This window comes from Hydra viridissima, unplaced genomic scaffold, assembly GCF_058129835.1.
Source record: "Hydra viridissima isolate aposymbiotic clone 2 unplaced genomic scaffold, HvirCarnegie_v1 scaffold_7, whole genome shotgun sequence".
Lineage (NCBI taxonomy): Eukaryota > Metazoa > Cnidaria > Hydrozoa > Anthoathecata > Hydridae > Hydra > Hydra viridissima.
The window spans coordinates 1958334-1984988 of NW_028324306.1; the positions used below are offsets into that span (position 1 = coordinate 1958334).

Sequence of the window (26655 nt, forward strand, 5' to 3'; positions counted from 1 at the left end):
TCACATCTTAGCTATTCGATAAAATTCTCTTGACTTTACCTCGTCAGTCAAGTGGAGCGGGTAAAACAACTACTGAGTCAGTGTCTGATCTAGCCAACGATATTTTAGCAAAGTTTCCTCAAGAATTTAATCTGGAAATAGTAATCAAAAAATATCCGGTTCGTTATGAAGAATCAATGAATACTGTTCTCAAACAAGAGCTCATTCGTTTTAATCGTTTAATAAAAGTTGTTCGTACTTCATTAGTTGACATTCAAAAGGTCATCAAGGTTAGTTTCGTTTTACAGTTTCTTATTGTTACAATTTAATTATCATACCGAGAATTTTGACAGCAAATTGGTAAACTTTCAAGACCTTTGTCTTGTGCAAGTGATTGCCACGAGCAACTCACGAACAGGTGGTTGCTGGTTAATTACATGAGCTTCATCAGTAATCGGATGTGAAGAAATTCGCTCTTCACTTCAATTACTTTTTTACTTAGGGACAAGTCGTTATGTCTTCTGATCTCGAAGATATGTTTAACAGCATGTTGATGGGAAAAATACCTGCAGCGTGGGCAGCAAAATCTTATCCTTCGCTTAAGTCTCTGGGAAGCTATATTACAGATCTGCTCGAAAGGTGTTTTGATTTTTTTTTTTTTTAACTTTTTTTTGATTTTTTTTTTTTTTTTACTTCTTAATAGAAAATTTTAAATTTAATCTCAAAGGTTGAAGTTCTTCCACGGTTGGATTAACAACGGCATTCCTAAGGTGTTTTGGATATCTGGTTTCTACTTCACGCAGTCTTTTCTTACAGGTCGGTGTAGAGTGTGACTTAAAATTTAAAAGTTTTAAATTGTTTATTTTACATAAAACGCAAAAATTTTTTCATGGCCGTCGAAATGGGAGGATCTGGTAGGGCAATGCCCACTCATCTTTCTCTCTTCTTTTTTCTTTAATCAAGTCATTTAAAAACTGCAAAATTACTGAATATAATGAACCTTAGGAAAATTTGCAAAATGTTACTATTAGACTATTTATTAGTCAGAATTCTTTTTTAATCATGGCTGATGATTGAAAAATGTATTTTACTATCACGACTTACTAAAGTTAAGATCTTATCGCGAAAATGATCGAGAATTTTTGCTCGCTTTTGAACTTTTGAGGCTTTTGCGCAAAAACATTTGATTGTTTAACATTCAGTTTGGAGAGGCAGTAACTTTAAATTAACATATTGATTAATTGAGAGGCCACTTGGAGCGAAATAAGCTTATAATATTCTGTTGGAGTATACCGTGTCGGTCCATATTTTAGACTACAAGGAGTTCGTTCAAATTTGCTTATGTAGATAACATTATTACCTATTACTTATAGTGTTTACTAAAATGAAATACGAATCGTTATTAGGATGCACAATTCTTCTTGAAGCCTTCGAAGCATATCGCAGTTAATTTGAATTAGCTTCCTTTGGTTACTTTTTGCACTGGAATCTTCTTGTAGATTCAAATGCTTGTCTTCACTGTCAACGTTTTGATAATATATGATTTGGAACAATTAATTTTCCAGCGACTTGCCTTTTACAAAACTGTATGATTATAGTCAAAGGTTTGCTTTGTATGAAAATGTTTTTTTAGGCGTTTGACACTCATCGTCCATTATTTAGGCTACCCGTCCACTACCTTGGTCTCTAGATATGTTTTCAGCACTTTTGATTATTTTAGGAATGGTGTTGTACTTTTTCTTTTTTGAAATGGTCAATCGTGAAATAATTGCCTTTGGAACAATATTCTAAATATTAATATTATAACAATATTAAATTGCATATTCTAAATAAAATTTTTAAATTGCATTTTTTTTTTTTTTTGGCAAATATTAAGTAAATTTATTTACTGCTTGTTTTCTGTCATAAAGGCTTGCATAAAATTTCAATCTGTGAGTTTTTACGACGTTTTTTAACAACGTTGAAAATTTTCATGGATTGGTTAATGAAAGCAAAGCTCTTTTTTCAGGTGTATCTCAGAATTTTGCTCGGAAATACCATTTACCTATTGATCTTGTGAGTTTTCAGTTTTTGATTATGAAAAAAGATGCAGACTTAAATAAACGGCCCGACGATGGTGTTTATGCTAAGGTTAGATTTCAACTGTTATTTTTAATGGTTGAAATATATCATAATTAGCTTGTTTTACAAATATGAAGGTCGATTGGTAAATAAATGTTTTGCTTTCCAGGGTCTGTTCTTAGAAGCAGCACGTTGGGATCATGAAAAACATATACTAGGAGAATCGTTTTCAAAAGTCTTATATGACGAAATGCCGACCGTATCTTTTCTTATGTTTCTTTTGTAATTTATGTAAAGATCTCTCGGGAATATGTTTTGATACGTTTGCAGCAGAAGTAGTATAAATAACTTCCTATTGCAATTTTTATCTTTGATTACTGTTTTCTTGTTTTGACTCTTTAACATTTTATTAGATGTGGTTAGTCCCCAGTGAAAAAAGAAAGATTAAGGTATTTCCTTCTTATAACTGCCCTCTCTATAAAACAAGTGCAAGGCGTGGAACTTTATCAACCACAGGGCACTCTACAAATTTTGTTACGTATATGAAATTGCCGAGTGATAAAGATGAAAATCATTGGATTAATCGAGGTGTCGCTCTTTTGTGCCAGCTAGATAACTGATATGATGTCTTTTAAGTCGTAACGCGTTTTTTTTTTTGTTTTTTTTTTTTAAGTTCGTTTTGTTTATTTTTAAAATCAGTTTATTTAATTTGATATTGATTTGTTGAATTTTCTTTCGAATATTTAGATTATACTTATAATATAGTATTTATGTAAATTTCGTCACAAAAAAAAAGAAAATAAATTTTGTACTGAACTGTAGGTTTTTCATTCAGCGTTTTACCTGAATTTTACAGATTTGTTTAAAAATCTGATGATTAGTAAACTTGCACGTTTCTTTCTTTTTTTTTTTTTTACTCTGCATGGTCCGGAAATAAAAGAATTGTAATTAATTTTCAATTATTTGAGATGAATCACTAATTAGAAAATATAGACATTCTAGATACAACAAACGTTATAATCGTGAAACCATGCTTAATGATAATCCGTTTCTTTTTTGAAGTGCTGTCAAACTTACGAGAATACGATTTGTAATTAAAAATTTTTTAAATGTGGTTTTCTTTTTAGCATAGAACTGCGCAAAGGACGTAAGACAGAGGCGTAACGTGAATGGGGGCAAGGAAAATACTTCCCCCGCCTATAAAAAATAATAGCTTATAGAGATTTTAAAATTCTTACGAAAGAATTCAAATGATTTCTATTTTGTTTTTATTCAATTGATTTTACTATAATTTATCACGATTTAACATCAAGTTTAATACTAAATTAACGTTTACATCAGGTTTAACACTAAAGTAACGTTTTATAACTAAATTAACGTTTTTTTATGTATCACGTTCTTAAGATCAGTTTCTAACTCAAATTTCAGTAAAAGTTATTTACAAACAGCTAGGGCAGGAAGTCAGCTCTCAAATCTAAACTTCCTGACAATCGAATGAGAAACTTGACAGAGTTCTAACTCAATTCACTATTCCTAAAATCACAGTTTAAAAGGAAACAATTTTGAAAAAGTGGGCGGCAGAGGGGGTAAAAACTTTAAAAGAAGGGCAAGGGGGTCAAACTTCATAATTATCCAAAAGTCTTCCTATTTATATGGTTAACTAAGATAATATTCCTTTATTTTAAACTTTTTTTGCTTATTTTAGAGAATTATTAAATTTAGGGGCCAATTTTTAAATCAAAAATATAAACTCAAATTTTCAATAAAAAAAAAACACAACCTTAAATAAATAGCTATTCAATATAGGGAATATGAGCTCAATCTAATATATGATGGGTCTCAAGCGCACATGTGCAACTAACTCCCAAAAGTTATCCTAGTATTAAATGCAAAATATTACAGGATACTTTGCGGGACCAATACGCAACTCTCAGCTAAATTTAAACTAAGATGTCAAACCTTTGTATTTTAATGATATCAGTTAAGTCTAAAGTTCTTTTTAGTTATTTAAAATATTGTCAAGCCAAATTTGATGTAATCTATAATTTTGCACGCAAAGTTTCTAATTTAAATTCTCTTCTGAGAAAAGTGCATGGTCAGTATGATCAGCATGTTTTTTAAAAAGAAATTTAGAATTGCATTCTTTTTTTTTTTATTTCTCTAAGATTCTGTGGACACATTTCGTTTAGCTAATAAAAATTCAATCTTAATTACAAAAAAAATTGTTTCATGAACATCTATTATATGATTCATCAACCTATTACGTAAGTAAATGATAAAACAACTGGGAAAAGACGTAAACGCGAAGACTCATCAACCTGCCATATAAATAAATGATGAATATATATTGCAACCGAAAACAACCAAAAACTATAAAAAGCTCCAAAAAAAGAGTTATGAAGAATGAGCTGTGCCATCATTCTTACGAAATTGTCATTAATGTAGCTGGTTACATCACAAAAAAGGTTGCAGATTAATCTGTGTTAACTGTGTAAACTCAAGTCTCAACAGAATATCTTGAAATTATGTCACGTGGTGGTTTAACAAAACCTTCTAAAGCATTATGTAATTATGTTTGTAATGGGTTCATAATTTTTTATACTGTAAAGAAATTGTTATTAAGCTATTCCCATACTACATAGACATGCAACATAAATATAGAACATATTTTAGCAATCAGCAACATTAAAATTGGAAACATCAGAAAAGGTGAAGATGTTGCTTTTAAAGTTCGACCAACCATAAACGAATAAACACGTAACAACATAGTATATGTATTGTTTCTTTGAGAAATAAAAAGCATTGATTTATAGTGGAAATTTTGTGAAACAAATGTGTTGTTTTTTTATCAGTAAATTAGTATAGCTGTACACTTTAAAAAGAAACTTGGATCAAAGTTTTAGACACATTCTATTAATGTTAGTTGTATGAATTGATAATTTAGAAGTTAAATGATTTTGTGGAAAAAAAGACTAAAATAGCTAGTTCACATGACTTAATGTGATCTCTATTTATTATTTGCTGTCTAATTACTTTTAGGTTAAGAATCGAATATACACAGGTGATGAGTAAATTTAGCAATTACAAAATAAACATCTCCAGGTTTTCATAGGTTTTACGGAAACTGAAAGCTTTTTTACTTATAAACATTTTTGAAATAAAAAATAATATTTTTCAAATTTATAAAAACACAATTGAAAGTTCTAATACTTTAAAGGCTGGTGCCACCTCGTGCCCTTCTTCTGGATTGTTCCAGACCAATGTTTCCTCGTGGAAAATGCTACAAGTCAACTTATCTTAGTTCAAAAACAAATTTCTATTGACAAAACTATGATCTGGAGTTTGAATCTACACAGGAATAAAGTTGAGGGATATGCACATAACAGATTGAAGCAACATAACAAAAACTGAAGGTACAGTGGCAAGCGTACCATGGTAAAATTATTTATTGGAAATCATGTACATAAAATGCTTCAGATTCCATTTCTTTTGTAAAGTTGAGTTTATTATAGATCTGAGACAAATGATATTAAATAATATTGAAAATAGGGAAATAAGATCATGCATTGTTTATCCAAAAAACTTTTTTCTTTTGGAAAATCTCCACTTTATGCTGGAGAACTATATACCTATTATATGTATAATATCCAGTGTAAAATTACGTTTATTGACAAAGGCCGTAATCATTTTGAAAATGATTTTTTCCGTAAATATTTTGATCACTACAATAACATAACGCTACTAGACGACCGCGTATGGTTTTGGGTCACGAACGTCTTAGTGTTTTTGCAACTTTGAGTAAGCTAATTAGGTCAATGATAGATTTGCAGAAATTTAAAGTCACAAAGACCTTTCCTAAAAAAGTAGGCAATGAAAACACTGCATTGATTTGTGTGATAAAATTTGTGTATGTGTTGCTGAAAATTTGAATTAAAATATCACAAAATTAATATAAATAATATTTCTATTTCGATTCGCCCTGGGATCTCTTTCTTATGAAAAAACTCACAATACAGATTTAAAAAGGCATTAGAAAATTTACATAAAATTTTATATTATTTATCACGATAACCATGTTGAGGGCACATTGAGTTGGTTTATTATTGAACAAAATAAATTAGATAGGTAAATGAACCATCTTTTTACGTTCTTCGGCAAAGTTTGAAAGTGCGATTTATTTACCAAAATGGACGAAAGCATAACGAGATCAGCAACAGTAATTATTTCGCCAAATATTAAAGTATTTTGACCCAAATGAGCATTTAAACTTTTCATTGAAGCATCTTTCTCTTTTGTACTTCCATTGAAGATCTAAAAACAAAAAAACAAAAACAAGTAAGGTGTGTTCCAAGAATTATGACGTTTTTAAAATTATGACGTTTTTAAAATGAATATAAGAATATTTTGTTAATAATTATGTTTCATGAACTTTTACAGTATAAATTATTTGAAAAAAAGGAAAACTATATAAATTAAAAGTTAATAATTATTATTTTTTAAAAAGATGGCAAAAAGGAGACAGACACTGGACTATAGCCTAACGTAATTTAGTTGTGGACCTAGTAAAGCAAAATATAACGTGAGGTTGAGAACAAATTAGAAATCCCAACTGTACAATATCTATAATAATGGGAAGATTTTAAAATTTTGGAACTACAGGTTCTTTCAAAGGGCGAGGTGCAATAAAAAAGGCAACCACTTTGATTGATCGTAATATATTGCAAATAAAAAACGATTGGCATTCTGTTAAAAAAATTGGATTTTTGCTACTTTTTTTTTTTTTGAAGCAAGGTAAATAAACTTTCTTTAAGTAGTTCTGTATTCAGTTTACAGAATCTAAAGTATTTTTAACAAATACAATTTAAATAAAATTCATAATATTTTTCTATATCATAGCATTATCACTATGATATAGAAAAATCTATAAATGGAAATAATCTTTTTTTTTTAGTTTATCAGATCTAAAAAGCATAAATTTTTGGTTGCCCTAGTCATCACTAATTTTAAAAAAATCAGATAAAAAAATTCTCTCTCGTTCACTTCATTGTTAATTCAATTTAAAATATCAATATTACCTATTCATAAAAGTAATGAGTACTACATGTACTTTTACTACTTTTAAGACTTTATATAAAGATTTTCTCTGCACTTATCACATGTCTAAAATCATTAGTATTGTTATATATGACTAAAATTTTTATGGGTTTTTTTAATGGCTAAAACTCTTTTCAATACTTACTTTAAGCAAAAAACAATTAGTTATGACATATAGCATACAAATATATTAGAATAAATCTGCAAATACCCTAATTGCAAATGTCCCAGCAGCATGTCCCATTCAATTACTTTTTAAAGATAGATATTAAAAAAAAAAAGCTACATTTAAAAAAAAAAAAAGAAAAAAAAAAAAACCTGGTTTGCATTATCAAGCCATCTGTCCAAACAAGCAGCTTGAGTGATATCACTTTCATCACATAGTGTTGGAACCAATAAACGACACAAGTAACGTGCAATGGCAGCATCACCATACAAGCGAGTTTGAAGCAAAGGAGAAAACATCAGAGATGGTAGAAAGAAATCTGCGTAAATTTTATAGTAAATTAGTTACAATTATTAGTAGAAAATATATAAAAGACATTTAAAAGAAATATATCAACATAAAGAATGCATGAAGAAATCAGCATTTTTTAATAATTTAAAATTATTGAGGAAACAAACACATAGAGCCTAAAAAATAAACAATAAATTATTAATAGATAAATGTAACATAATTAATGGTATAAAAAGATTATTATAAAAGTAACATTGAGCTTATTACATGAAGAAAATTTTAAAAAAACTGTCACCTAAAGTAAACTGGGGATTGTATTTTAAATCTTTCTATGGCATTATAAAGTGATTATCTTATATTTAACCTTAAGCTTACAAATTATCATGTCCAAAATATTTATTTAAATAAAATGTTGAAATGGATAAAATTGAATATTGTACAGTGATAGAGCTTTTTTTGTTTAAAAAAGATTTAATGCTAATAGAAATTTTTTATGAGATGAAAAACTGCAACATAAAAAGAAACTGTGCATCACATATTAATTGACAAATTAAATGTGAAAAAAATAACAGCTGGATGGGTGTAGCATTCATTGACATTTGATCAAAATTGCATTAAATTAGAAATTTTTAAAACTATTAGGATTAAATTTAAAGGAATACAACTGACATTCTCTGGTGATGTATGACTACTTTCAGATTTCATAAGATTTACTAATCAAAAACAGTCAAAGAATTTGTGCAATTGAAAAAAGGAAAATCAGTTTTATTTTATGGACTTTTAAGGAAATATTAACAAATAATTACCTTCCAGAGGAGCAAATATTAAAGGGCAAGCATTATACTAAACACTCAGATTGATTTTATCAATCAATTTGTGAAAAAAGAGACCTATTTCAGAAAAACCCCATCTTCCACCAAGATAATCTTTTTTTCCAGATTGAAGTACATTCAATCCTAACCTGAGGAAACCAATTGGTATCCTATGGAGTCTATATATCTCTAGTTTCCTTATTTTTACACCTTCCAAACTAAAAAAAAAATTGGTGGTAATGCAGAACTGAGAGCAACAGTGAATTACTATTTAGAAGACCTTTAAGAAAATTATTTTGGGATGGATTTTTTAACAGAATTGACATAATCTTTCGAAAGTATTATAAAAACTAAAAATATATAGATAATTGAAAGAAATAGATCTATACAAAAAATTATAAACCAATCAATCATTGACATTTTTTTCATTTTTACTTGGAGTTTTAGTAACCTTAAAATAAAAGATTTAGATGTGCTTTTTTTAAAAGAGTCATAAGCTATTAAGCCTTTTTATTTATATAAAGTATGTTGCAGTAAGCATAGAAAACTCTCTTATGTAAATAGAATAAATCTGTTCTCTACCTTGCTTCCAGATAAAAGTAAACACCACTTGAGCTTCAGCGCGGTTCACACTTCCATTTTTAATGATATTGAAAATTTCATCAGAAATATTCTGAGTATAAGAAGAATGAATATGATACGATGTTGCAACTTTAATAGCAGCTTTTTTAAGTAATTCCAAAAGAAGTACTGGTGTTAACGAAGGTTGTTTAGATGATAATGAAATGACAAAATCTAACTTCCCAGGAGGTAGACTAATGGATACAATAGGAGCAATTGCAGACTGAGAGAAAATAATAACTCCTACATGATTCAGTAATACAATAAGCAGCCAATTGGAAAAAATGTAAAAAAAAAAATCATAAACAACGAATTGCAAAATTTTACTTTTGATTAAAATTTAAAAGAAAAAAGTTTTTTTAAAAAATGAAAAAAAAAAAAGAACTTTAAAGTTGTTTTAAACTAAACTTAAATTTTAATTGAGCTTTATGATATAAAAAATAATTATCAATAATTTTTCTTTAAAATTTAAATCTTATCTCAATGTAAGAAAGGAGATGAAATGTACATACCTCCTTTTGTTCGTTGCAGTGTGAAACCTTTTCTACTGAATCACTGTAGTTATAGTTCAACATCTTTGCTACCTGTTTTATATCATCTGTTAGCTGCTCAAGCTCATTTAAAATCTTTACTTGCCGACTCTCTAGTTCTTTTAATTCAGGTTTCATGGTTGAACTCTAAAAACATATATCTATAGAATGGTAGAATCAAAATTTAATTCAAAATTTATTTTTCTTTTTCTTTTTTTTTTCATGAAAATTTAAAAAATAACACGTTATCAAAAATTCATATTTTTATATTTTAAAAATTCATTGTAAAAAATTAATGCTGTATAAGCTCAGAAAACGAAAGTTTTAAACTGTTGCGGTAAAGGGTGAAGTAAGTTAACACTATTATATATGATATTGAAAATAAAATAATAACAAACATTTGTTAAAGTACATCTTAAGACATACGTTGTCTAAATCGCAGTATATACTTTTAGTTCTATACATACAGCAAGGAAGCTCAACATAGACTTCCTTTCCGTAGATTGACCCACATTTGTACATTTCATTGCGATTTGTCATCGATGTGTGTGCCATTTTGTTTAAACGATCGATTTCATGCAGAGCAAAAGAATAGATCAAGTTTTAAACCATGTTTTACACCATCAAACACTACGTCACAGCAATTTTAAGGTCCAGATGAAAATATATTTAAAAAATTGACGGCTTTGCTTTTGGAATTTTTAAAGTGACTACTGAGCGATTTAACTTTTCATACTTCATCTCAAATTGGTATGCTCTAAGTGTTTAAAATTTTTAAATTAAAATTAAAAAACAAATGTAAATTGTGTAAACTAAAGGGAAACTTCAGAGTGAATTGTTTACATAAATCTGAAGCTTAAGTTGAGTTTTAAATAACCATCCAACTTTCGCTATCGAAACGATACGACCAATAACGAACTTTTTAGAGAAAGTTTATGTCGTTTCAAACGATAACGACCAACATTTTTTCTATTTAATGTCGTTTTGGCGAAATAAAAAGCGACAAAATGAGATAATCGTTTATTTACACTTGATAAACGGATCACTTTACAAGTAAAAATTTTTCGTACAACATACTTGAAATATTTGGAGTTAAAATTTAGCATCCAACTTTAATTAGCAGCTTGAAATAATACAATTTTCAAACTTTAAATATAAAAGTGCCATTTTTAACAATATTTTAAAAAGATTTGGCTTTATTTAAAAAGCAAACCTGGCTAACAAATTATTTCAGACTTTCTTATTGAAGATTTTCATGCGAAGTACAGAGTTTTTTTTTGTGATTAAATAAAACATTTGAAGAAGGTGGGAAAAAACGAACCCCCAAACTAATTGCAAGACCTAAGAAGCACCTTTTTTAAAGAAGCCCCAAATATATTTTTCTAGATATTGATGTAGACAATTTTTAATTTTCCGAAAATTTATGTGAATTTTGAAAAGCAAAAAGTTTGATGCTTACTAAAAATGATTTTCAAAGTTTTTTTTGTATCATTTATTTTTTCCTCACGCACTTAACGAAATATTGAATTGAAGGTTGTTAAAGGTTGAGTAAATATAGATTATGCTTAAAATACTATTATTACTAAAAGGGTGCAGGTAAAAAAGCTTATTAAAAAAGATCAACTGCCTAAATTCAATCCATATACCTAAACTTAAAAGCAATTTAATTGGTGAACATTAGAGGATTTGACACGAGTCACATGCTTAGGTCAGGCAAAACTAACTAAACTATCAGGTAAATAATTTTTTTTAAACCACTTAATCAAGTCGCCCTTGTTTGATTACATCCACAAAAACTAAAAAAACTGCAAAAATATTAACGTGTTAATTATTCTATTTTTGTTTGAAAAATCAATGTCCTTGTTATTAAAAAAGTAAAACTAGTTCGGCCAGGTTTTTTAGATCAGCAAACTAAGATCGTTTACTGATGAAATTTTCGACTACTACACGGTATGTTGATATAATATTTATTATTTCATTTTATTGAAACATATAAGAGGAAAATAATGTTGCGGTATTCGGTTCAAACACTCTTTTGAAAAAAATCTGTTGCTCTGTGAGATTTGAGGTTTTAAACAGAATCTTCAATTACTTTTAAATGTAATTGAACACAATTACAAAATAAATCGGCACAAGCTTTCCAGCAAGCACACAACGTTGAAATAACGTTGATCAACATCGATCAACGCTATTTCAACGTTGTTTCAACATTGTGTGCTTGCTGGGTTACAATAAATCAAAATTGGTGCAGCAACAATAAATATTAAACCTAGTATTTAAAACACCCTCCACATATTTTTTTTTTTTTTTTTTTTTTTTTTTTTTTCACGAGTTATCTCTTTTGTATCAGTTTAACGATATTTTTTTTCACCAGTTTTACTTACTGCTAAGTTTTGCAGTTTACCTTGTTTTTTAATAATCCAAGATTTAGCAAACTATTTTATTGTTTAATACTTTTAAATAATGACTATCGTTAACCTGGGGTCGTTTATTATGAAAAACGATTAAAAAAGTGTTTCAATTGCTTAAAAGCGAATGTCTTTGAATTCTCGTTTTTTATCATCAAAAATCGATAAAAGCGAAAAAAGGGAAACAAAAAAATGGATGCTCAGTTTTAAACAATTATTAAATACGCAAATATAACAAAAAACTTCAGTTTCAAAAACCTCAAATTTATCCGTAACTTGGTAAACCAAAAATTAACTAAAATTGTAGGACTTTTCATATAAACGAACTATATATCAAAGTGCAGTAGAAAGATGGGGAACATTCAACCATGGTTTACTTTCAACCATTTCTAATATTTATCATGATACTTAAAAATACCGCTTTAAACTTTTGTAGGCTGTCTCTTCTATAAGTAATCTAGCGCAGAAAACTAGTATAGATCCATCTTCATGAGCGAGTGTGTCAATTTTCCCCTATAGATTTTCTGGCTTAAGGAATTTAAATTTGGATTTACATATCAAAAATAGTGGAAAAACAAAATTAATATTTGGGCTTTTAATTTATTATCAAAAATAAACAGTAAATAAGACTATAAAGTTTGGTCTTGATCAAATCTTTTCCTTTTTTACAATTACTATTAAAGTAGACAAAAAAAAATTTTGACCGAATTTTTTTGATACAATAAATATTAGAATAATATTAGAATAAATTTTAGAATAAATATTAGAATAAATATTAGAATAAATATTAGAATAAATATTAGAATAAATATTAGAATGGCATCCCTAAAGTTGTAGCTAAGCTTTTGGCCGACGGATAATCCCATTTAGGCAAGTCCCGATTTCATGTCCAGAGCATTCATGATACTTGCTTCAAGCGATTACAAGATACCAATGGTTGATTTCAGATTACCGTTACTTTCTGAAACATTTTCAAAAAGACTTACAATCAAAAGCTTCTTTCCTCCTCCATCTTTGTTCTCATTTTCAAAAACTCTATTCTGAGCAGAATCTTTTTAATTTTTTTTTCATTTGAAATTATGCTCATTCCCTTTTTTTAAAAAAACTCCTCCGTAAATTCGAGCTTTGATCGATATAACACAGCTCTGTTAATTTTTCCTTTTTCTTTTCTTTTTTTTTCCTTGGGACGACGCTCCACAGGGCTCCCCCCGGACGGACTAGGCGCGAGACTTCAAGGCAACTGGATGGAGCACTATAAACTTAAATACATGAATTGACCAAAAGTATTTTTAAAGTGATTTGAGTACCAGGCAAAATGTGATGTATATGGGGGACAAATAAATTTGATGTTTTTATTAAAAGTTAATTATCTCCAGAAAAAATTTTGTCTAGTTTTTCAAGTAATACTAACATGCTTTCCACTTTTTATTTTGCTGATGTTTATTGAAGCTATCGTCGATTATCTGCCTCTGTGCCTAATATTGGTAGATGAGTCAACTTGTCTAGATGATTTAACATGGAATGACCCTGATCGCATTTGTTGTATATTCTTTAATAAACTTATGTTATGTTTTTTGTTGTTCAAATTACTTTTCTGTTGCTAAAGTACGGATTAAAAAAAAGTCAAGTTTTTAGCTGATACGTTTTTCTAGGTTTTTTACTTTAAAGTGACTTCTGAAACCTCACTACCATATAAAGGTTTTCTTATGAAACTTTCAAAAATGGAGGTTTATTTTGAAATGCAAACTGTTCGTAAAGAACAAAAAAATTAAAACAAATCAGTTATAAAAGGAAGTGGAGAACCGGGGTATCGATCCCCGTACCTCTCGCATGCTAAGCGAGCGCTCTACCATTTGAGCTAGTTCCCCATGTATGTGTAGTGAAATTAAAGTTATTTATTCAATTTCTAAAGATAAAAAATAGCATTGAGTGCTTATTTATATAGATGTATTTATATTAGGGTGACACAAAATTATTAATAAAAAAATTATTACAGTACAGTTTTCGGTTGTACCGAACATTAAAACTTTTTATTTGTTATGTTTGTTTAAATTAGCAAACAACTTATATTAACTACATTTTTGTACAAAATGTTAAAAACAAACGACCTGCTAAAAAAGTAGGCATCAGTTTGGACCAGCATGCTTTAAGAGCGGTAAAGGAGATAACCAGAGGAGGTCTTATTGCTGCAACAACCTTCACCAATATAACGACCGACCTCAGCGTTCGAGATTAACCCTCTTACAATTGTACTTATTTACAACAAACTATCTTATTGGGGATGTTGGACAGTTAAGTGGTAAATCGTTTCTTTGATTACTGTGTAGACACTATATTGTCTAGACAAACATTACTTTCAAAGCATTTTTTGATGGAAATGCCTTAAAGCCCTGGTACTATGCTGCTGAAATATTATCAGCAGGAATGGGAACTGAATTTCATCCAAACGTATTTGCTCATGGTGCTCTAGAAACGTTCAAAAGATTTTCCAAGCGAGACTTAGTTGTGAGCAATTGATCTGAGCAAACTCTATTTAAAGGCAAAAGACTTTGTGATCTACAATATGAGATTGCAAAGTATTCTCCAGGTGTGTAACTATTGTATAAATACTATTAGTATTTCTATAAAAATACTTATATATTTTTAAAGTAAACTAAATTAGAATAATTGATACTTTGTAGAATATTTGGCGTTCTACGTGAACGTTAAAATGAAAAATAAAAAATTGATTTATATAATACTAATAATATTTATACAATAGTGATAGCTAGGTGCTTGTCATAATATAAGATTTATAGCCAGTTCCATATACTTCCTAAAGCTCCATATGACATTGTCATTGAATACCTGACTCCTGAAAATAATAATGTCTCTATGGTAACATTTATAGTAGCTATTTATAATGCATCCGACTTCCTTAAAAAGCAGAGCATGTCATTCTCAATGGTTTAAATATGTTCAAATTTGCTTAAACAATTCAAAAAGAATAGGATTATAATGTTGTTAACAGTTTCGAAAAACCATGAGTAAACGCATGGTATTAGCCTCATAAAGTTGTGATACTATCATCAGGTGATCCTCAATTGAAAGCAGATGCTGTGTTTTTAATCATTGAGAAATTAATACCATTTCTAATTTTTGAGTTATCAGAGATCATTGCTCATTTTTAGAGGTTTTAAGTTGAAGTTATTTTTACTTCAGATTTTTTTTAACCACTCTTTCGAGCAGGTTGACATGAAATAGAAACCGTTAAAAACGAATTAAAAACCGCGTCTTTTTTCTTTTTTTCACCATTTTTCTAAATATTTCAAACCTTCAAAAAACGAGGGGGTCATAAACATTATGTGGCTGTATCTTTTGAGCGTTAAAATATATTTTGATAAAATTTGAAACCTAATTACAATTTATATTTGAATTCAAGATAAAGAATTTTTTTTTTCCAAAAAACATTTTTTTTCAATCAGGGGGATGCAGGGGTCATTTTTCAAGGGTATTCCTGTCCCTGTGATCCGACTGCCGTGATTTTTAGTAAAAAAATTATCATTTTAATGAATATTAGCAAAATAATAGTTGCAATTATCTTCTTTTCAAAAATTTATTAGGAATGCAAATTTTCCATCTCCACTGACACACGCAATAAATGAATAAATCTCCGATAATAAAATCAGACAAATGAAATGCCACAAACAGTATTTTAAAAATTATAATATGTTACAAAAATGAAAAAGAAATAGGCATTTTTTCAATCTTAATATATTCTCGAAAAATTTTCTTACAATCTCGTTGAACTTTATTCAACAACCATAGCTCTTTGCTTTTTACCGTGATGGACGTTTTTCTCAGACACAACGAACCATTTCAGCGTCTTGTTTAAGTTTTTATGCACTGCTTCAGATGTTTGTTCTGATGTAATACCGAGCGGGATTTTCTTCCTATCGAGATACTCCTTGAGATGGAACTTGATTATGTGAAACTTCCATCCAAGTAAAATCTTCATCGCGAATACATCATGAACATATATTTTTAAGTGAAGCATGGACTCCACAAACTTGTCTATTTTTTCTTTGTAGGATATATCGAGTTTCATCCCAAACCGCATTCAACTACTAAATCAAACAAAGTTTAACCAAATATTAACTTGCTGAAAATAATAGTATTAACATATTCGTGTTTCCCAATTTTATCTAGACTGGTAGGTCAATAGTCCCCTATCTGTACTAATTGAATTAAAAACGTTCTAAGAAGTGTTAAAAAAAATTTTAAAAGCAATGAGTACCTTCTTTAAACCTCTTCAGGGTTTCAATACATTCCAGATATTCAGTTGGAGAATAAAGTGTCATTTTGTCCGATGATCTAACTTTGGCACAGTTATGTCCATCAAAACCACCACCATTATAGCCTGCCTGATAACCGTTTTCTTTTCAAGAAACTCCTTCAGATTTTTATCAGTGAAGAGGAGATCAATAATTTTACTAACATGGTGTTCATAAATATGATATTCAGGTGGTGGAATTATGCTGATAATTTCTTCAGCCAATTTCTCATCCAACAAACATGGATTAGTAACATTTTTATATTACATCTGTATACGAGGTTTGTTATCAAATTGGTATTTTTTTGAATTCATCTGCTATTGATCCGAAAGTCCTTTAAACTCCTTTTTCATCAATTGGCCCATCACAATAGCAACACGAGTATTTTCCACCGCAACTCTTAACTATAGAAAATAACTTATAGGTATTGCTTACTTAAAGTATAAAATATAAATGTAATAAGATACTGACTGATAATCCAATGATGATGTTGATCAATTTGAGGTCAGAAGTCAAGGTAAACTTCAATTGATTGAGTTGAAGGAGTTGGAAAAGTGTTTTCAGATTGTGATGATTCTCTTCTACGTTTAGAACTATGACTAAGATAATCAATACTCTAACAAATTGTTTAATTTAAACAAATTATCAGACGATTGACGTAGTTTATTGAGAATTATTTGTCTAATTATCGTGTTTATACCATTAGTTTGATATTAGATCATTTGAAATTAGTCTCTAAATAAAATTAACTTCAATTTCAGGGACAAACCAAGTGATTTGGAAGCAAGAGTAGAAATACCCTTGAAAAACGCCCCCCTGCATCCCCCTGATTGAGGGAAAGTAATTTTTGAAAAGAAACAAAATATTACCTTGAATCCCATCATAAATTTTAATTAGGCTTCAAATTTTATCAGAATATATTTTGACGCTCAAGAGATACAGCCACATAATGTTTATGACCCCCTCGTTTTTTGAAGGTTTTAAATATTTAGAAAAATGGTGAAAAAAAGAAAAAAGATGCGGTTTTTAATTCGTTTTCAACTAGGGATTGCAATCCCGCACACTTTTCAATCCCGCGGGATCCGCGCAAAAACTTTTAATTTCTGTGCGGATCCCGCGGGATCCCGCGCAGGATTAGTAGGTTGCTTATGCACATTATTAAAGGCAAAACGACAATTGTATTTTTCTTTCAATTTCAAAAAAAATATACTCAACTTATTAATTGATAAGATGAGGTAAATAAAGCCAAAAAACACAATTCATTTGTAAATTAATATAATTTTTAACATTTAATGAACAAAAAGATAAGCCAAAGTACATAGAACATCTTTTAGCTTTACGTAGAACTATTAGCTTTATTTATTTTTTTAAATATCTATTAGCTTTATTTATTTTTAAAAATATCAAATTGAGAAAATCATTGTAAGAAATGCGCTCTTAAGAAACAAACCCTATTTAAAGTATCATCACTTAATCTACTCCTCAAAGGACTGCATATGTAACCAGCAGCTGAAAAAGCTCGCTCGGCCTCTACGCTTGTTGGTGGTATGGTCATCAAGTAACTATGCGCTATATCTAGAAACTTGCCTCTTACTCCGTTACTTTCATAGGCAGACATTTCCTGCTTCAATAATTTATCAAAGTCTAAAGAATCTAAATTTGGTATCTCCTTTACATTTTCTGTCCAGCTGTTCTTGTCTTTCTGTGTTTGATTTTCCAATTCTTTTTTCAGTGATAGAATTGTAGGAGTAAGTATTTGGGAATTGTTAATAGAATCTACAGCTTCTTTTTCTTCGAGTTCATTTTCTTCGACTTCATTTCTTTCAATTGTATAAACTCTTATCAATGTTTTTTTTATTTCTTGACGCATAACGGTTCTTTTTGGCATTGAAAAAGTATTTTCATTTTTTTTAATTTCTTGTTCATACTTTTTAGGATTTTGTAAGTAAACTAATAGTCCATTTAAATTCTTATTACGACGTTGTGTAAACCTCTCACGAAGTGCCGCGGCTAAATCTATGCTCAAAAGTGATGATTGCTTTTGTAATTTATCTAACATAAATTGAAAAGTTGTTTCCGCAGTGACAAGGTTCGATTCTCTCCTGCATAATAGTTCGAGACCAAGTTTTAGTGGTGCCAGGCAAATAATTAAGTCATTGATTTGGGACCACTCTTCTTGGGTGAAACGAATTTCTGACCCAACATCAATTAAGGCTTTTTCAATACACACTTTTAGTCTATGAAATCTTTCTAACATATCGAACATGCTGTCCCACCTAGTTTTACAATCAAGAATTAACTTAAGCTTTTTCCCGTGATTTTGTTGGATATACTTCTGTAAATATGTATCATTTTTGACAGGAGAGTTTTTAAATATTTTTACAACCTTTCTCACTTTTTTTATGAGATCTTTGTAATTGCTAGCCAATTCAGCAGATGGTCGGTCCAAAATTATTGTCAAACCATATTCTTTATTTATAACTTCATCATCCTCAGTGTTACCATATTCATCACTGCTCATTTTTAGAGGTTTTAAGTTGAAGTTATTTTTACTTCAGATTTTTTTTAACCACTCTTTCGAGCAGGTTGACGGGAAATAGAAACCGTTGAAAACGAATTAAAAACCGCATCTTTTTTCTTTTTTTGACTATTTTTCTAAATATTTAAAAACTTCAAAAAATGAGGGGGGCCTAAACTTTATGTGGCTGTATCTTTTGAGCTTCAAAATATATTTTGATAAAATTTTAAACCTAATTACAATTTATATTTGATTTCAAGATAAAGAATTTTTTTTTCAAAAAATAATTTCTTTCAATCAGGGAGATGCAGGGGTCACTTTTCAAGGGTATTTCTACTCTTGTTTGCAAATCGCTTGGTTTGTGCCTGAAATTGAAGTTAATTTTATTTAAAGACTAATTACAAATGATCTAATATCAAACTAATGGCGTAAACACGATAATTAGACAAATTATTCTCAATTAATTATGTCAATTGTCTGATAATTTGTTTAAATTAAACAATTTGTTAGAGTATTGATTTATAAAGTTTAAAAAAACTAATAGGGAAAATACTAAATAAAAACGTTTTTGTACAAAATGAGTCTGCAAAAAGCAAGATCTCATTCAGAAAATAGGAGATGGATATGTTTCTGTTGTGTCAATAAAGACAAAAAATGTCTATCTTTGGAGAAGAATGATTCATTGATTCATCTGATCAAAGAGTTTGTGGATCCTGGATTCAGTCTGAGTCTAAGTTCTCATCCGTCAGGAATATGCGGAAGTTGCAAGATAAACTTATATTTAAGACAGAAAGGTAAAGCTATCAGTAAAGCTGTTGAGACATCCTGGATACATGGTCGTGATCAAGTTAAAAAGTTGGGAAGAATTAAACAAAAGGATGGTAACTGCAATTGTGCCATTTGCTGCCTAGGGCAATGTACTAAAAGTAGTAGTACACTTAATCTTTCTGAATTCACCTACGTAGAATCTGAAAAGATTACATTCGAAAAAAGAAATTCATTTTGCTCAGAATGCTGTCAAATTGTTGGTCCTGGTATTCGACACCCTTGCAGCAAAAAAAAAACTGTTCAAAATCTTCACGCCTTAATTACTTCAATGAATCAAAATATCACTGACAGCGTTGTTTCTTGTACGCTAAAAAAAATATCTGTTGTTGGTGACTGTAAAAAAGTAAAACTTGCAACAGGAGGAAAAGCTCTTCCTGTTAAAGTATACAGAGACCGATCACCTATAAGGCATATAAGAAGTGAAACAATCATGAACTTGAAGATAAACCATGATCTTCAAAATTGTGCAGTGTTAGGAATAATGAAGGAGATAAGAAAAGATGTTGGACGATCTGGAATACAGGAGAACACCTATGCTGAAGTTAAGAACAGGTCACGCTACTTGAATAGGTTTTATGATGTGATAAAATGTCAGCTCAAGATCGGTAAAAACTTTTTTGAAAAAGATATTGTTTATTGCACTGACCTATCTATGCTCGTAACTGAAGTTTGTTCCTTCAGAAAAATGGATATTTTAAATTCTGTTGTACACGTTGGTATTGATGAAGGGCAGGGATCTCTAAAGATTATCATGAACGTGTTTGACCCATCAGTATTAGATTTTCAACCAAGAAACCAGAAGTACACCGGGGTCAATAAAGTGATTATCTTAGGCATAGTTCGAAACGTAGAAGAGAATCATTACAATCTGAAAACACTTTTCCAACTCCTTCAACTCAATCAATTGAAGTTTACCTTGGCTTCTGACCTCAAATTGTTCAACATCATCATTGGATTATCAGTAAGTATCTTATTACATTTATATTTATATTTTAAGTAAGCAATACCTATAAGCTATTTTCTATAATCAAGGGTCACAACTGGAAAATACTCGTGTTGCTATTGTGATGGGCCGATGGATGAAAAAGGAGTTCAAAGGTCTTTCGGATCACTAGCAGATGAATTCAAAAAAATCCAATTTGATAACAAACCTCGTATACGGATGCAATATTATAAAAATGTTACTTATCCATGTCTGTTGGATGAGAAATTGACTGAAGAAATTATCAACATAATTCCACCACCTGAATATCATATTTATGAACACCATGTTAGTAAAATTATTGATCTCCTCTTCACTGATAAAAATCTGAAGGAGTTTCTTAAAAAGAAAACGGTTATCAGGCATGGCTATAATAGTGGTGGTTTTGATGGACCTAACTGTGCCAAAGTTTTAAGATCATTGGACGAAATGACACTTTATTCTCCAATTGAATATCTGGAATGTATTGAAACCCTGAGGAGGTTTAAAGACGGTACTTCATTGCTTTTAAAATTTTTTTAAACACTTCTGGAAGTCTTTAATTCAGTTAGTACAGATAGGGGACTACTGACCTACCAGTTTAAATAAAGTTAGGAGACACGAATATATTAATACTAGTATTTTCAGCAAGTTAATATTTGGTTAAATTTTGTTTGATTTAGTAGCTGAATGCTGTTTTGGGATGAAAATCGATATATCCTACAAAGAAAAAATAGACAAGTTTGTGGAGTCCATGCTTCACTTAAAAGTATATGCCCATGATATATTCGCAATGAAGATTTCACTTGGATGGAAGTTTCACATAACTAAGTTACATCTCAAGGAGTATCTCGATAGGCAGAAAATCCCGCTCGTTATTACATCAGAACAAACATCTGAAGCAGTGCATAAAAACTTAAACAAGACACTGAAAAGGTTCGTTGTGTCTGAGAAAAACGTCCATCACGGTGAAAAGCTAAGAGCAATGTTTGTTGAATACAGTTCAACGAGATTGTGAGAAGATTTTTCAAGTATTCATTTAGATTGAAAAAATACCTATTTCTTTTTTATTTTTGTAACATTATAATTTTTAAAATGCTGTTTGTGGCATTTTATTTGTCTAATTTTGTTATCGGAGATTTATTCATGTTTTGTGTGTGTCAGTAGAGATGGAAAATTTGCATTCCTAATAAATTTTTGAAAAGAAGATAATTGCAACTACTATTTTGCTAACATTCATTAAAATGATAATTTTTTGCTAAGAACCACGGCAGTCGGATCACAGGGGAAGGAATACCCTTAAAAAATGACCCCTACATCTCCCTGATTGAAAGAAATTATTTTTTGAAAAAAAAAAATTCTTTATCTTGAAATCAATCATAAATTGTAATTAGGTTTAAAATTTTATCAAAATATATTTTGACGCTCAAAAGATACAGCCACATAAAGTTTAGGACCCCCTCATTTTTTGAAGTTTTTAAATATTTAGAAAAATGGTCAGTATTGGCCAATATTGCTATGCGAATATAGGTGCAATATTGTTTGCCAATATTGGCCCAATATTGTTTTGTTATTATTGCTCCAAGGTTTTTAATTCTTTTTCAACGGTTTCTATTTCCCGTCAACCTGCTCGAAAGAGTGGTTAAAAAAAATCTGAAGTAAAAATAACTTCAACTTAAAACCTCTAAAAATGAGCAGTGTCATCTTCTTCTTTACAATTTTCATATGTAGTAAACGATTCTTCGACTTCTCCGCTGTTTTTCTTGTATAAGATATCAATAACTGCAAGTTGTATTCCATGAGCATGACATAGTTGTTGATAGCAAGACATCATTTTACCAACTATTACCATCACACTTGCTCCATCAGTGGTCATGGCGATAATGTCTTTTTGGAGGTGAATATCGAAGCTATTTAGCTTTTCTGAAACTAACTTGACGCAATATTCTGCATTACACCGTCAATGGATTCGAATCAATCCAAGATTAAAGTGTTTCGCCTCCATATCTACATTTAAGTTTAAGTATCTCTGACTATTTTGTGATGTCCATTCGTCAAACGTTATTGAAAACTTTTAATTTTGCTTTTTTAGTGATGTGAATTTTTGCATTATATTGGCTTTTACAGAATCTGAGAATTTAACTACCATCGATCTTATAGTATTAGATGAAGTAGGGAGCCGGAAAACACTCTTTGAAAACAAGTACCGTAAATCTTTGACTAATTTTTAAAATAGCCGAACATAACATGCACTTCGCATTTTCTTCTTTATCACCTTTTTTAAAATAACTCCATATAATTTTAATTTGCGACATGCTTAGTACTTTTGTTATAAAATGTAAATAATTTTTAAAGACTTTTTAAAAAGTAGTTTTTAAAAGTATATTTTTTATAATTATGCACGCACGTTTTCAATTTCACGTTTTCAACATACTCATCAACAAAAATTTCAACATAGTCGTTAGCGAAAATTTCAACATAATCATTAACTAAACAAAAAAAAATTTGAACGAGTTCGACCAATGTTTTGCTAAATGATTGTTTATTTTTGAATGATTTTTTTATATTTATAGCTAAGAAAAATATTTTAATAGCTAAAGATAAATTTTTAAATGGCTTTGTTTCGCAAATACATTAAACAGTTTTAATTTGATATTTTTTTTGTCTTTTTAGTTTAAAACAATTGACTTTTTTTGTTTAAAAGCAATAGTTTCAAAATCCTGCAAATCCCGCGGATCCCGCAGTAGTTTTTGCGGGATCTCGCATGCGCTAAATTAATGCGGGATCCCGCGGGATTGCGGGATCCCGCTATGCGGGATTGCAATCCCTATTTTCAACGGTTTCTATTTCATGTCAACCTGCTCGAAAGAGTGGTTAAAAAAAATCTGAAGTAAAAATAACTTCAACTTAAAACCTAAAAGAGGAGTGTAGGGTGACTATGCATTGCCACTCTAGTTAGCGGTAATTAAGTTACGCTTTTTTCCGCTCTGACTTCTTTCTGTTCTGACTTAATTCAATTCTGAAAATTTTTTCATTCTAAAAATTACCATCTGACATCTTCCCATCTAAAACCTTTCCATTCTGATATTTTTCCGTTCTGATTTGTTATAGCGATCACATATTGTTATAGAAATTACAAAAAAAACAACTCATAATTCGGTTAAGTTTGTTTAATGATAAATTAAAAATAATTATCTAGAGGATGTTATTTAAAATAAATTATAAATTAAAAAGATCACTGGTTAATGAATTAAATCGAAATTGTTAACAAAATATACTTGGAGAACCGGGGTATCGATCCCCGTACCTCTCGCATGCTAAGCGAGCGCTCTACCATTTGAGCTAGTTCCCCGTGCTAACGATGCAAACAATTTTATATAATAACCTTTGAAATATTTAAAGTATAGATAATTGCTCCAAGTTACAAAACTTTAAACAAATTTTGCCTAAGATGTCTAAAACTTGTAGGAAATTTTGTATAACTTAATAAATCTGTATACGCTGAAAAAAAGAAACAAAGTTTGACATATATGCTAGACTATACGTTGTTCTTCGTATGAAATGAAATGTGCCAAAATATAATATGTATATATATATATATATATATATATCTTATAAATGCATTGGTTTATATATTATAGAAACCCATATATTTCTATTAAAATTAGGTTAAATTGTTCGGCAAAATGCAAGAAAAGCTAAATTACTAGTTGAGTTTAAAAGCTTAAATGTTTAATTAAACTTGTATTCATTTTGTGTCCCTCCTGCTTTTTTTTTTTTTTTCTTTTTTTTGCATTTAAATTGCTATCTTGCTTCCATAGCTGCAACATCTTGATAAAAGAGAAAATTATTCCTCAAGCTCATCATAGATTGCTTAACATCTTGATAAAAGAGCTCCTCAAGCTCATCATAGATTGCTTAACATCTTGATAAAAGAGCTCCTCAAGCTCATCATAGATTGCTTTACAACTTGATTGAGATGGGAGAGTGTAAAAAAACAAACTTTTCAGAACATGTTGCAACAAAAATGTTTTTAGGAATGGGTGAATTTTTTACCCATTTTTGTTGTAGTTTGCTGCTATTTATTGCTTCTAAAAATATTTGGTGTTACGTGACATGAATGCCATCCACGCAGCTTTTTCCTTGCCAAGCTATAGAGAAAAAGGTTTGTTATTATTAACATATTTACGGAACTGTGGGCGAACAAAAATGCCTTCATTTATTTTTGCAACACTTTGTAATGGAAATGAACAACCAGGTACATTCAGCTGTTTTATTTCATATTTAATAAAGCATCCCCATTGCCTTGACAAAGTTTTTAATTAATCCTAAATGATTTGCAGTAGAGTATAATCTTAATGCTGCCTATAGGTGCTGGATACATTTTTACTCCGTGGCTGCAATGTCTGAGGTAGCCTCGTCAATCTCTTTTGTATAGTCTGATTTTTTTGTACGACTATCTCATTTGCATAGAAAGAAACAATACTTAGATATTCAACCTGCAGACCAAATAAGATAGCAATTTTCCTGAAGTTTTTCTTCAGTGAATTCAACTACGAAAGATTCAGGTGCTTTTAGAACTATTAGTCCTTATCTGTGAGGTACTAAAATTAATGATATAAAATGTGTGAGGGATAGTGTTTCTTTCATTTGTTCGTTTGTAGTTTTGTGTTTTGTTTTGGTTTATGCTTGTTAAGGTTGTCAGGTGTTTATGTTGGTTTGTTTTGCGTTAGTATTGGTGTATATATCTCATTGAATGGCGTTAGCTTATGGTTAGCGTACGGTTCGCGTATGGTTCGTGAAATGGTAGACTCGTTTACTTCTAACACTAATGTAAATAATAAGGGTATGCTAACTTCAAAATGTATGTAATATTAATACTTGCTGCTAGGGTTTCTCATCTTTTATAATAGTTAATAAACTTTCCCTATTTGTTTAACTAAAATGTATTCTTTACAAATACAAGCAACAACACGCATTTAAATTTTACTCAAAAATACCTCTCCAAATGTATTATCTTTTATATTTGTTTATTATTTCAAACTCAAGCCGAAAATGTCTTCTTATAATTGAATTACTCTTGTCTCCAAAAAAAAATTTTTCTCTCTTTCTCGCCCTCTTTCAAAGTCTCTCTTTTCTCCCTTTTTTTTTTTCATTTTTCTTTTTCCTGCCTCTGTGGTATTCTTAAGCCCTTTTTATTTATCTATTAATGTTTCTTAAATCAGGTATTATTCTGGCATAAGCAATTACATTTATTTAATAAGTTCGTTTAGTGATTTTATTTCTACCTCTGAGTCATGATTTTCAGAAACAGGTTTCGCCTGTTTTAAAGAACTATGAGATCAGAGACAAACGTTAATCTTTTGATTAACGCTTGTTTCTGATCTCGACCCGTTAGTAAATATAATAAAAAAATTATAGAATTGTTTCAAACCTTACTAATTGAACTATCGTCATTTTATCGGTGTAAATACAATTGAATCTCTAGTCTTTATTGCGAAAATAGTTTTAAACTTTAATTATGAGACCATTTATTCTCGAACCACATGAGTTCCCAGTCCGCACAAAGACGTCTAAAAGAGATCTATAAAAGGTTTTTTTTTGTCTTCAAAACGTCTCCGTAGACGTCTGAAAAGTAAGTCATAAAGACGCTTCTTTAAAGATATCTGAAAAAGGTATTTTGATTGCGTTTTTAAGACCTCTTTTTCGCAGCTAAATTTAAACGCTTTCATTCAATAGCTGTTATCAACTCAATATTTATAAAAGAAAACTAAAAACAAACTTTTATTATTTATTTTCTTTTAAGAATATGAAGTTAATAATATTTAATACAAAAGACTTTGATGTAAGAACATCTCCTCGTCTAGAAGCCTTCAACAACGTTCTACCATCCTTTTATAGATGCTCATAACCGTGATTATTGAAAACTAAAAGAAGATTATTCAAGACTCACGGGATGTATTGTGCTTAGCTGCCCACCTAGAGGTAAAGCCTTCGATTGATAAGCACTGCTGACGTCGCTAATATTTTCGCTAAAACGTCTTTAACGTAAAAATCAAGTCTATTCAATACT

At 29.8% G+C, this 26655-nt stretch overlaps 3 protein-coding genes and 2 non-coding genes across 8 annotated transcripts in view; 2 read left to right on the forward strand and 3 right to left on the reverse strand.

Moving 5' to 3' along the window:
- Window positions 1-2856, forward strand: part of LOC145184785 (dynein axonemal heavy chain 3-like) — a 63206-nt gene extending 60350 nt beyond the window's left edge. For all 3 annotated transcript variants that reach the window (XM_090092839.1, XM_090092840.1, XM_090092841.1), the window contains 6 exons: window positions 12-269; window positions 482-618; window positions 707-795; window positions 1988-2109; window positions 2210-2299; window positions 2454-2856. In XM_090092839.1, coding sequence (XP_089948965.1) covers window positions 12-269; window positions 482-618; window positions 707-795; window positions 1988-2109; window positions 2210-2299; window positions 2454-2660 — 903 coding nt within the window. In that variant the 3' untranslated portion in view covers window positions 2661-2856. The remainder of the gene's footprint in view (window positions 1-11; window positions 270-481; window positions 619-706; window positions 796-1987; window positions 2110-2209; window positions 2300-2453) is intronic.
- Window positions 2857-6007: 3151 nt separating this feature from the next.
- On the reverse strand, window positions 6008-10237 carry LOC145184460 (aminoacyl tRNA synthase complex-interacting multifunctional protein 2-like). Of its 2 annotated transcripts, none has more exons than XM_090093918.1 (5): window positions 9981-10237; window positions 9537-9701; window positions 8986-9247; window positions 7453-7619; window positions 6008-6351 (listed from the first exon to the last, which is right to left on the reverse strand). In XM_090093918.1, the coding sequence occupies exons 1-5, from the start codon at window positions 10107-10109 to the stop codon at window positions 6103-6105; spliced, it is 972 nt and encodes a 323-aa protein (XP_089950044.1). In that variant the 5' UTR covers window positions 10110-10237; the 3' UTR covers window positions 6008-6102. The 2 variants fall into 2 exon arrangements, with proteins under 2 accessions (XP_089950044.1, XP_089950045.1); XM_090093919.1 differs by having other exon boundaries at window positions 9953-10147.
- Window positions 10238-13757: 3520 nt separating this feature from the next.
- Trnaa-agc (transfer RNA alanine (anticodon AGC)) lies at window positions 13758-13830 on the reverse strand. The gene has a single exon. It is a non-coding gene; the product is annotated as a tRNA-Ala (tRNA).
- A 5540-nt stretch (window positions 13831-19370) lies between these two features.
- On the forward strand, window positions 19371-22283 carry LOC149885566 (uncharacterized). The gene is made up of 3 exons (XM_090094211.1): window positions 19371-21096; window positions 21266-22082; window positions 22169-22283. The coding sequence occupies exon 1, from the start codon at window positions 19371-19373 to the stop codon at window positions 20619-20621; it is 1251 nt and encodes a 416-aa protein (XP_089950337.1). The 3' UTR covers window positions 20622-21096; window positions 21266-22082; window positions 22169-22283.
- Window positions 22284-23861: 1578 nt separating this feature from the next.
- On the reverse strand, window positions 23862-23934 carry Trnaa-agc (transfer RNA alanine (anticodon AGC)). The gene has a single exon. It is a non-coding gene; the product is annotated as a tRNA-Ala (tRNA).
- Window positions 23935-26655: the final 2721 nt, after the last annotated feature.